The 12,733-nt window shown below is 33.5% G+C and overlaps 1 protein-coding gene across 3 annotated transcripts; it reads right to left on the bottom strand.

Annotated features, from left to right (window-relative positions):
• Nucleotides 1-10,199, bottom strand: LOC108484331 (uncharacterized). Of its 3 annotated transcripts, none has more exons than XM_053030241.1 (21): nucleotides 9,946-10,199; nucleotides 9,714-9,812; nucleotides 9,236-9,387; nucleotides 8,946-9,018; nucleotides 8,052-8,174; nucleotides 7,442-7,550; nucleotides 6,884-6,963; nucleotides 6,618-6,699; nucleotides 5,587-5,726; nucleotides 5,341-5,451; nucleotides 5,124-5,240; nucleotides 4,910-4,999; nucleotides 3,490-3,543; nucleotides 3,314-3,388; nucleotides 3,065-3,140; nucleotides 2,836-2,935; nucleotides 2,679-2,748; nucleotides 2,028-2,101; nucleotides 1,672-1,778; nucleotides 1,341-1,592; nucleotides 1-491 (listed from the first exon to the last, which is right to left on the bottom strand). In XM_053030241.1, the coding sequence occupies exons 1-21, from the start codon at nucleotides 10,069-10,071 to the stop codon at nucleotides 199-201; spliced, it is 2,403 nt and encodes an 800-aa protein (XP_052886201.1). In that variant the 5' UTR covers nucleotides 10,072-10,199; the 3' UTR covers nucleotides 1-198. The 3 variants fall into 3 exon arrangements, with proteins under 3 accessions (XP_052886201.1, XP_017643566.1, XP_052886202.1); XM_017788077.2 differs by having other exon boundaries at nucleotides 1-488; XM_053030242.1 differs by having other exon boundaries at nucleotides 1,341-1,583.
• Between the last annotated feature and the right edge of the window lie 2,534 nt (nucleotides 10,200-12,733).

The following is a 12,733-nucleotide window of genomic DNA, read 5'->3' as shown; positions in this document are numbered from 1 at the left end:
TTTTGTGATTAAAAAGAATGATATTACAAATCAAATAATATATATTGTTAGCAACTACAACTTTGTGAGAAAAGATTCGATGTTATTTTAATGTGAAACCAGTCACCATAAGAGAAAAAGAATAAAAAAAAATATACAAAACTTTATATATATTTTTTCCTTTTTCATCATTTATGTTGTTTAATATGGCTTGTGATTTTATTGCATCCCAGATGAAGATGTTCGGTTTATCCTCTGTGCACCCAATTTGGGCGCAGCAGCTTTAGTTCCTCTCCCTCTTCCGGCCGATAACGGCTTCGCCTTCGTCGTAGGAGGGGGAGCTGCAATGGCTGCCCAAGGATCATCATCCTCAACTGCTCCACTTGTTTTAACTTTCAATGATTTTGAAGCAATTTTCGGAGTCGGAACCGCTATCGAACCCCACAAGTCATCATCTTCGTCTTTCGTCGCCACCGCCTTCACTGTACTTTTCGATCTCAAACTTGTAGCTGCTAATTCAAAAAAAAAAAAAAAAAGAAGATTCAAACCACATACATACATATATATCAATCGAACCACATATTTCTACACTAATATATACATGAGAAATGATGATCAAAGAAAATCCTTCAAGCATTCATGGTTCAGGTAAACTACACCTAATATCACTAAACTATTTGTAAGTTCACATTTTGGTCACTCAACTTCAAAAAGTTACAAAATGACTATTAAACTATTTGAAAGTTTTTATTTAAGTCACTAAACTATTCGAAAATTTAAGTCATTGAGTTAAGTTTCTTTTTCTACAAAATCCGGCTAGTGAGCTCTAAGCAACGATTCGATGATCGGTATGGTTGATCAGTGCCTATCAACAAGTAGAAGAACATATTTTAGATTCAAATTGATCTGACAATCAGTGTTGGAGTTCAAAGAAGACAATTATTTAATTTTTGGTTCGTAGATTTGTGACGTACAAAACTGTTTCATGAAACAATACTAAACTATAGAATAGAAGGGAAAAGTGCAGGCGGTGCGAACGGAAAAAGCCATACAGTAAAGATTTCAACAGTCCAATGACTTAGATGAAAATTTTTGTATGTTTCAATGACAATTTTGTAACTTTTTGAAGCTGAGTGACCAAAAAGTAAACTTATTAATAATTTAGTGACATTGGTGTAATTTATCCTTACATCCTTACGGTTATTTACACACTACTTGGACTAAATTTAAAATATTTATTATGAAATTCTCCAAGCATAAGATATTTGTATTCACTTCTTGTATTTTTCCAGCCCTGGACCAAAAGCATTAAAACTAGAAACTTAACTCCTAAATTCCATAATTGAATGAACAATATTTACCTTGAGGTTTAGGTTGTGACACAGGACGTTTCTGAGCTGCCTGAATGTTTGCAAGGGCTGAAGATGGTTTTGGCTCTTCGAGGGGTTTGATATCATCCCATCCGTCTTTGTCACTATATTGTTCTTCATGAACGCCATTCTCGATTTCACCCCACCCATCAGTTAAAGTAGGGGATGGAGGTGCGGGAGCATCGGCAAAGTCCGAACTGGAACTTACACGGACTGGTGCCATACTTGGAGTTTCTATTAGTCCTAAGATTGTCAATGAAATGGGTTTTATCGAAAAAACAACGCATATAATCAAGCAAAAGTAAAGACCAAAAGTAAATACCTGAGCTGGCTGCAGTAGTGGTAGTCACAGGTCGGACAGAATTGGAAGCGGCAATTGGAGCTTGGTCCAAAGGTTTACCTTTAAGAGTCAAGGAGCTCATGGCCCATCTGCAAAGTCATAATCTTAGTCATCAACAACAAACCTACACCCTTGGTAAAAAGAACAAACGTAACCCAACTACAAGATTTTTAAGACCTGCCCTTATAAATGATTTAATTAACAAAGCTAGCTGACAATGCACCATATTCCAATGAAACAAATTGGAATCTAAAAATTTTTCATAGCGACTTTCCAGGCTCCTCTTGTGGTAGATTGCAATCAATACGACCTCCCTACGGTAAACATTGTCAACTTACTCCAATAAACCAGCATTTCCCGGCATTGATGAGAGCCCTAAACTTCCAGCGTGAGCAGTATCTCCAGCATTACTCTATAAAGAATCACAGAGAAAAAGCATCACTATAAAATAAAATAACATAACAAAGACAATAGACCGTAGAAAGAATAATATAAGGATGAGAAATAGACCATAGAAGCACTAGGATATATTTTAAATAAAAAATAAGTATGCGTAACTAACTACTATATGTTGCCTACATGCTTGAAGCACGTCAAATTTGATGTTACCATCCAAACATAGCCATATACTGGTTGCCAGCAAATGGCTTAAACATGAAGACCATAGAATTAAAATTTAATAATTCAAGGATGTAAGCAGCCAAATCAATTAATTGCAGCATCATAGCATGAAGCTTTTGCCAGGTTCAAATCATTGTTTAGTATTAAAAATCTATAAACCAAGAGCTGCAAACTGTTTCATTGAGGATGTAAAATTCAAGTTGATTTCATTAGAATCAGCAATAAAAAGAAGCATAAGGTAAAGATAAATGCATGATATAAGAGTATCATTTAATTTTGTCCTTGATGGCACAGCGTAGTAGTCAGGTCACGTTTGCCTATATTTAAAGGAAAAGAAGTGGGAGAGGAAAAAGCATCTAAAAGCTCACCTTCTCATTAGATTGCTTCAGTATCTGCATAAATTGATCAACTGCTTGAAATACCTTTGACCTTACATCACTATTTAAAATACAAGAGAGCACACTTTTCATGCACACTGATGAATAAAAAGGCAGAAATAAATAAACTGATCAACAATAACATAACCTGTCAGGATCAATGGTAAGTACAACAATATTTGGAAGAATCCGAGTTGCAATCTCAGTTGTATCATAATAAGAACTGGTGGCACATAGAGCCATAACTCCTGCCATAATGTAGTTTCATATTAGTTTGTTTGATGCCACCTAGAAAACCAAGAACATAATTGCTTTGAAAATCAAAGGAACCATTTCCAAAACCAAGAATACCAGACATTAGCAATACACATGTATACCTGCTCCTCGGGCAGGAGAGAAGGTATCACGCAATGCACGGACTGTGAATGCATTAATCAAAACTCTCTTCCGTGTCTGCAATTTTAGGGCAAAGGAAGACACTTTTCAACAAGAGGTAGTTAACTAAATTTTAAAAGGAAACAGACAAAGTGGAAGAGAAAGAAAGGATCATGCTACCAAATAGTAATATCTCAAATGTAAATGTAAGATAATGAAAACACATGAGGATTGCCCTAGAACCTACTAACCCTGTCATTTAGATAGCTTGCAATGTTTCCCAGTAATATGGTGGTATTTGTTCTAATTGCAGGCTCTTCATCAACCTGCACAAAATTGCCATGATGTACAGAACATAATGAAGCAAATGATTTTGTTATGGGAACAATGCTCAAAAAATTAAATGAAAACTTTATGTTAATCACACCTGTAACTTCGAAAGATACTTCAATAGGGAGCCTGACAAATTACGTTGTGAAAGCTGCAATGAGAAGAAAAAGCAACCCTTAGAAAAGGTTGAAATCAGAAATCTACAGTAAAAATAGAAAATTTTCACAAAGCTTCAATATTATGGAGAATGAAACAAGATTGAAAGATGGAAAGAATATGGAAACATATGGGAATTAAAATCACAAGTTTGTGCAGAACTCAGCCTAGAGTTTCTTTAGGTTTTTTTTGACATAATCTGTTCCGGAGATACTTTCAACATGAATAAAACCATTGGACTTTGCACACAATAAGTCCTTCAACACATTGTCATCCTCCTTTGTTGACATTCAAAAAATAGGTGAAACCAGTGGCATATAACAGGGAATTTACTTTTCAATTTTTCTATTCTTGTGTTGACAGTTGACACTATTGTGAAGGTCCTAATTTTAGTAGTGATTAGTTGGAAATGCGTTCCCAAACCACTCTATGGAGCACAATGAGTTATGGAAAGCAATTTCCAAATTGTTTCCAGCCATCTTTTGATTAACTATAAAGTCAAGCTGTGAAAAGTTTATGAACCCTAAACATTTCCTCGTATACTAAGACTTTGGCTTGGACGCATGGAAAGAAAATCAGGAAGATAAAAAATTAAAAGATTAGAAATATAGAAATATTGAAAATATATATTTCTTTTTATTAGTGTGCTTGGTAGTAAAGATGGAAAAAAGAAAACAAAAAGTAACTTTCTTTAAATACATTGCTTGGTAGAGTAGGCAAATGGGAGGAAACAAAATGCAAAATTTTAAAAATACATAATCCTATGAAAATGCACACAACATCAAGAAAGTCATTTTCTTTCCATTTTCACTCTTCTCTTTCCATCCTTCCACTTTGCCATTGAACCAAGCATACCCTAAATGAATAGCATTGCGAGCTTGTAAAGAGCAAAAGAGTAACTTAAATATGTCAACATCAAGAAAGTCAACCAACAGAATTGCACCAATAGCTGGCAATGAGAAAGAATCTCTTCAAAGTGATATAACTCTAGAAAGAATTCACTACCTTCAAGGCTTAGGCTGAACAGTCAAACTTGACAAAAACAAATGACAGAAGTATAAATATCTATTGTAACATTTTGCACCAAGGTACCTCCTTCCATTAGAACAATCACAATTTTCTTCATTGCTAAAAAGATTTGTGCCACCCTATGTTAGCCCACTCCTGGGTTCAAGGGTTGAAGCTGGTGTTTGCCCAAGATGACTATATTCGTTTCTTTGTAAGCTCTTCATTATAATTAGAGGATTATATCCACAAACATGTGCCTACTTTTACTTGTCAAATACATGACTGACAGAGGCACATTAGGAAAATAATAGGATCAAGTAACACAGCTGCTGCCAACAATAAAATTAATGTACCTTAGGAGCCATTATAAGCATGGACTTAAGAGTTAATTCCCGGAGAATTGATGATGTGTCCACAAATCCGGTAGCAACATGGGGGTAAACCTAGTTATAAAAATTGAAATGAACAGTCAAAGTTTATTCTAATATCAGGAGTTCCGAGTTAAGCAACAAGAATCTGCCTAAATGAGGGAGAAACATGAAAATTACTTTGCCATTATTTGCTTACTTGCTCATCAACAGCTTGAGCTGATAAAGATTCTCCATATTGATCAATATGCTGTAGGAGAGCAACTCGAATGGCTCGGTCATTAGAAGCAAAAAGTTTTATAATTGTAGGCAGTACCTGGAACGAGAAGCCTAATCCAGTCAGCCAAGGTTACATGATTAAACACACATTGGACTTCTATAAGCATAAAGTAAACAGCAATGAACAGGAGTTTGACCTTCAGGGTATATTCTTCAGCTGAAAGCCAAGAACCAATCTTCAACAGTGCAGTCAAAGCAGGGGCAGTAGCCGAACCATATTCAAGGGCAGAGGTTAATAAAGGAAATAACTGCAGAGAAAATTATGAAATCATAAATTGTCATGAAATTGTGGATGATTTTCTATATCTAAAAAAAAAAAAAAAAAGAAGTTATAGAAGATTGGTCTTAATTGACTTATCACACTTGACTTTCAAAATAAATACCTTCTTCAACACAATTTGGCGAGGAAGCTGCTCTGTTAAATTAGGAAGCTTGCGAAAGAAAGTATCCTTCTCAACACTATCTTTCAAACTGAGAATTTCCATGAAATGTATTGTGTCCACCAACTTATTTTGGAAATATTCTGGAGGAAAAAAGCATTATAGAATGTGGCATTGCCACAAAGCGAAAACAAGACAGAAGAAAGAACTTTAGAAACAAATACTGGTGGTGTGAAAATATACAGAAAAGATTATATTCTCACATGCATAGAAAAAAGTATAAGATGACATAAAGCAGGAGAAATGAAAAGAAGTGCCTCATGAAACAGATAGCTCCATGTGGAACTTTCTGAATAAAAAAAAAACTATCAAATAATGAGGAACTGCAAGATCCCTGTTTCTAAGCAGAAAGCATCCAACATTACTTTCAAGTGAACCATCTGCCTTCATTACCACAAGTCATACTCAAATCCTTCCATTTGCATCACCTTATTTTGGCTGACTTCTCACAACTCAAATTCTGATCTTCATTTGTCTTATTTCTTGGGGTAGATGGATCACTTTAGAACATTTATTTTATCTACTTAATCAACGGGTTGTTTCTCTTTTATCTTCCAATGCATCCCACAAACTCAAAGTAGTAATAACCAAAAATAAAAGGCTAAAAGTGAATAGAAACTTTCAAGTGTCTTTCAAAAAGTAGAATCAAATGTCAACTAAAAAGTACCAAAACCTAGATATAACAAAATGAAGATAACATATCCATTAAAATGGTTTAGATTAACTTAGCAAGGATAATAAATGAACCACCCACTGACCCAAAAAACTGCATTACAACCAAGAAATAACACATTTACTATGTTGCAAGAAGAAGGAGCAGTCTATGACACTCCAAAGAGGTCAATAGTTAGGTGTAGTCAGTCAAAGAATTAAAGACTAAATCTCATGCTTATAAAGCAAACTGCTTTATTAGACTTCTGAGACTGTTGCCAAAACTACAATAGACTCAAAAAAGGGGGCACTCAGCCACTCACCACTGTTCTCTATAAGTTTTGATGCATTCAACCTGCGTGAAGGTGTGGAGCTCAAGAGCCGCTGATAATCTGGAAGCAGAGACTGTGAGAAAAGAAAGTAGTCAGATAAATATGAGAAGAAACTTGCAAAGGATCAACGCCACCCTACATACACCATGAGTACTCAGGAACACAAACTCTAATATTAGACATTAATTTGAAGTATGTTGCAGGCATCTGGGTTCAAATGGTTTATTACATGCAATATAATAACAAGAGCTACAAACCTTTGGTATAGAAGCAGTGTTTCGCAGCTCCTCAGTTTTTCCCAACTTCATGCCAGAGAAAATCTCATAAATAAGACATCCTATCAAATTATAAAAATGTTCAGATTGTATAGAGAATTGCATGGTAAAAGAAACAAAGAAATCAGCAAAATAACTGAAATTGAACCAAATCATGGATTTCTTTCCATCGGTCACTTTAGACAAGCATATATGAATATACTTTTTTGAATGTCATTGTAATGCACAGTGTATCAATAAGACAGTTGAAATTTTTTTTTTGAAATTTGAAAAGAGAATGTAAAGCTACGCATTCTCGGTCAACACAGGCATCTAAGAGACAAGAATAATAACCAGTATCAACTCGAACAAAAGTCAAAAGATACCCATGCCAAGAAGTATCCTCCTCTTGAAATGAAACATTACAAGGAAAGTACACCCAAGAGATCAATGTGGCAAGAAATATGATCAAAGAATTAGCACAAATTAAGTGATCACCCATTGACCCACCCTCATGTAATTCATTACACCAACATATCAAAAGAAACAATAAAAACTTACCCAAACCCCAAGAATCAATAGCCCATGGTGGAGATTTTCTGATTGCAACCCAGTCAGACTTCGCCAGCTCCACTGACTTGTATTGTGATCCAACAAGCCATTCATACGGCTGATTAAAACAAACAAAGAATCAATTACCTATGCACAGGCAGTTTTGACAAAAAAGAATGAAAAAGTTTCTGATAAATATGCACATAACATAATTTTGTACAATAATAGAATGAAACATTTCAATCGGAAAACTTTAAGCTGAGAAAAGAAATAGAGAACCTGCAATTATTCTGAACTTAATACATGAATATACTGCCAATCCCAGAATCTAATGACTAATAAAACTAAATAGGAAGGACTATGTTTATGAGTTACATCTCTAATGATCTATTCAAAAAAAACTTGGCTATTTTTTAAAAAGATATTTAGAATTCAAGAGTAATGTTTATACGTTGCATCTCTAATGATCTATTAGAAAAAAACTTGGCTATTGTATAAAAAGATATCTAGAATTCAGTAAATGAAAACCTACATGAATTTTAAGATTGCAACAATATATGTCATATTGAGATTCAAAAATAACTTAAACACTTTGCTGACATCCAAACACAAGCATTACCAGCATTGGTCCTGTAGCAGTTCCACTAGTCCCATCATACTCAGATAAAACATCAAATGCATGTAGCTTCCAGTCCAAGGTCTGCGTTACAACAACACTTTCCAGACAAACATTGCCGTGAACCTGTACCATCCAAAGCTAGTCAAAAGAGTGATCTTGAAAGAGATAAGGGGGGATTAAAAATCCAGACTTATCAGCAGCTTCTACAAAAACACTCTAGATCAATGTCCTACACAGCAACAAAAAAACACACTCAAAACCAAGTGCAAGCACATTGAATAACAAATAAGATTCAAACTCTGCAATCATAGAGGACTAAAGAGAAAAGCTGGCACATTCTTCTCATGCAAACTGGGTGGCATAGTTTCTGTAAATGCACTATATTTCAAAATGATTCCAGTCAACACCTTACTATCGGTGTATGCATGATTGTACTACATTTAGAGTGAAAAGAAAATCCAAAGAAAAATAAAATTAGAAAATAATAGTAATAGGAACAACTTGTCTATCTTTAAATGATGATTGGTTCGATAAATATGATGGGAACAAAAAGCGCAAGCACTCAGTATGACTCTTTTATGCTAAATCCACTGAACCATATTCAGTCTATTTTAAATGTAGTAATGCAAGAAAAAAAATCCTTCGCTTACCTCGGAAATTATGTGTCTATTTGTATAAATGCATGGGTGACAGAATTCATGAATGGCTTATGCAAAGTGTCAATCTCTTAACATATGTTAATGCAACACTGACATTTTTCCAGCAATCACGTCAGATAGATGCTAAATCTAGAGTCACAAATTTGTCACACAGATTATTATTAAGATAGCTAAGCATTTTTCAACTTTCAACAACTAAAGATCTAAACTTGCAGCCCTAGTTTGAAATACTTACAAGTTTGCAGTCATTATTTAAAAAGCTCACAGCTTTAGCTATTTGGTGCAGACCCCAGGCGTAATACTCATCTCTACCAACAAAGAAATCACACCCCAAAATTATTAAGGTTTTAAACAACATACAGTGTTTTCAATCTCCCATGTATGATTGCATAAAAAAGGAAAGGAACTTTTCAAATATGGCATAGGTGAATTCCAATGTCAGAAACTAAAACATGTTATGCATTCTCGGAATCAACAAAAAAAGAAGAGCAAAGACGAGCACGGAATTTAGCAAAGTGGATATACCTTTGTGTACCTTCTAAACTTAGTTCCTTGATCTTCTCATATAATGGCATAGCAGGCTCTGTGACAATATAGATGGTAACTTTTGTACCGGAACCATCAACAGTTTCAACCTCAGTACTATAAAGAAATGACAAGATATTCGGATGCCTCACCTGTAGAAGGATCAAAAATACCATCTCAATGATCAGAATCCAGCAACTATTCTAACACAAGTGAGACTAAACTTTTGGCTGTTGTTTTTACTACCCGCTTTACGCTTCTAAAAAGCAAAAGAGAAAGCCAAAAAGGGTGTGCTTTATATTGAAAGCAAATATAAATTTAGAAGAAATAACACCTTAAAATCTAATCTAGCTCGATCACTAAAATGCACTCTAATATAAAAAAAAAAAACATAGTGATACTAAAAAGAAATAATGGATTATCATCGCAAATGCCATAAACAAGGAGAAAGCAATTCAATTGGGAAAAGAATAGTTACAGTTCGAAGACGCTTGACACCATTCCGACCAGCAGCTAAACGGCCGTCCTGCGGATTACTACCGGAAAGAGAAAATATAGACACAGGAGATCCATCATCCTGGAAGAAAAACGTATTAAAAATAAGTGATTCAAGTACAAGATCCAATGTGATTATGTGTTAGGTAATGTGATTAAAGATTGAATTTGATTCGATGGTTAACAGTAAATGGAGAATTCAGAAAAAAGAATACCTTGGAAGTGCCGCGAAAGTGAGACCAAGAGGACCAAGCGGAAGGGTAAGGATCCCCTATATTGTAAGGTAGATCCTTCTGGCCTCCCCCTGATCCGCCCACCACTCCTTTCAAGAAATTGAACATCTTTTTCTCTTCGATTCTTCTGAATCAGAGATGATGATGATGATGATCATGCATTGGTCCGTTAAGGAAGAAATGGAGAAAGGAGTGTGCCAGTTTGTTTAAATTTCATTGGAAGGGTAATTTTGACAATTTCAATTTATTAATACCAATTTTAAATTATAATAATAATGTCCAACAATTTTTGTTCCGATACAGGTACATTTAGGCGTACCACCAAAAGTGAACATACGAGGAGAATGTGGTGAGTATGAGAAAGTCTAATTCACACTATTGTGTGGAGACTCGAAGGTATAAGTGTGTAAAGATGTTAAGGGTGCAAAAGTGAATACTCGTGATGAAACTTATTTTGTCCCTTCTAAATGATAGTATAGAGTTATTACATTTAAAGTGAGATTTGGAAGCTTAAGAGTCGCGTTCTCAATAGAAGAATAGTTACCTTGAAGAACAAGTGACTTGTTCACAAAAGTGAGTAAGCAAGCCCGTTTTGGAGGGAACAGATAGTTTATTTACAAATATAAGCAACCAAGATTTTTCAAGGAGAACAAGAGGTAAGGTGGAAGTAGGCCTCCCAAAACATTGATAACTTGGTGACCTTCCAAACGATAGAGAGCAAAAGAGTCATTCAGGGGTGTCTTTCTGGTCATTCATCATGTTACCAAGTGCCCATAGGAGGAAGAGGTATGAAATATGCATTGCCGACGAAGACTTGAATGAATGGTCTTGACAAGGAAATCTAGGCGTGTTGGAATGGTCCTTGAGTAAACCAATATAGTGATAGCAATATCCGAATCACTCGATAAATTCTAAACCAATTTATTTTAGATGGAGCAAATTGATTTTGAAAAGTGATGCAAGGTAGGGTGGATTTTCTTTTAGATAATGTGTATAGAATAATTATGGTAATTGTTTGTCTCACTACACTCTACTCTGTCTCATTATATGAAATTATCATTTTATCTTCGTGTGTATATATCACTATTAAAATGATAAAAATGTAACGATTTGTTCCAAAAAATACTCATGTTTTAAATTAAAGAAGAACAAGATGATGGGGCAGAAATAGATATATTCAACATACATGGAGATGGTTGTGATTTTAATAGCATTTAATGAGGGGATAAAAAAGTAATTTCATTTAAAACACTTTCACAAAAGCTAAAAGGTACAAATTGTCTTTTAGAATTGGGATAAAATCTAAGTTTAAAATCAAGCTTTGGTTTAAAATACTGCTTATTTACCAATTTTTTTTTTGTTTTTTAATCATGGTTTGAGTTGAAAAATATTTTCCAACCTCAACAATAAAAAATACCGGTATATATTATTTTGATAAAAAACCAAATGATCATATATTATATATGCATGCAAATATATGTCAATTAGATCCATATAAATATATTTATATGTAAATATAAATTTTAAAATTATTAATCAGGTTCAATAATTTAATTCAATAGCTTTTAATTTTAAATATAATTATAGAAAAATTAATGTGTTTAAGATAAAAAATTAAAAATTAATTTAAAATATTAAAATTTTGTACCGACCGGTACGGATTGGTACAAACCAATTCTAATCGAAACAAGTCGAAACACATTGAAATAGTTAAAATACACCAAATTTTGACCGGAACAAAACAAAAATTATTTGATACTAATTTAAAATCGAAACGGTACATACCAATTAATACGACCACTATGTTACCAACTTCCATGGATACAAGAGTAGAGACAGAAGATTTTGGATCCAGATAGATAATTTGATTCACAAATTACATAAGTGCATGCACTTAGTGTAATGAACCGAAAGTTACGGTATCGGAAATTGAGTCTTGAGTCTCATTTCCGTGAAATTTATTCATGAATATTTATTAGAAATATTTATGAATTATAGTTGAATGGTTATTTAGTGTTTAATTAAGTGAAGTAGCTTGAATTTAGTTTAAAGGATTAAATTGCATAAGGAATAAAAGTTTAATTATAGATTAAAGAAATAAAAGGGACTAATCTAGCAATTAGACCCTAAGTGCCATGTGTGTGAATGTATGATATAACATGTGTAATAGTTGGTATATATGTGTAATAGCTATAAGATATTTTATGTTATAGCTATTACAAATGTTAATTTATATTTTTATAGGTTAATAATAATATAATATAGTATAATGAATAAATAATAATGAGTAAAGAAACATAGAAAGAGTTACAGAGAGCAAACGTGAGAAAGAAAGAAGGAAAGAAAGAAAGAAAAGAAAAGGAAATTTGAGGATTAAGGCCCTAAAGTTTAATTGGTAAGTTGTTTTAGCTCATTTTCTTATGATTTTTATGTTTATGGATGCCTAATTCAAAGTTCTACATGTATGAGGTTAAAATGAAGAAAAATAGAAAATTTTAGATATTGATTTAGTTGAATAAATTGAGGTTTTATGGGTTAAATTGATAGGAATTGAAGTTAGAAGTGAAAATTGAGTGATTTATTAAAAGAATTCTAAGTTAGGTTTAAATAGGGATTAAGTTGAATAGAGCTCAAAATTTATGTTTTATAATGAATTTTATGAGTTAGAAATTGTTAATGAGTTGATTAAAAGAGAATATGAAGCTTAAGTTAAAGAAAAAAGATTAGTAATGGAAAAAGGACGAAATTGGAATTTTGTAAAAGTTTGATA

Source organism: Gossypium arboreum, chromosome 6 (genome assembly GCF_025698485.1).
Source record: "Gossypium arboreum isolate Shixiya-1 chromosome 6, ASM2569848v2, whole genome shotgun sequence".
Lineage (NCBI taxonomy): Eukaryota > Viridiplantae > Streptophyta > Magnoliopsida > Malvales > Malvaceae > Gossypium > Gossypium arboreum.
This window is presented reverse-complemented; position numbering and strand designations above follow the sequence as displayed.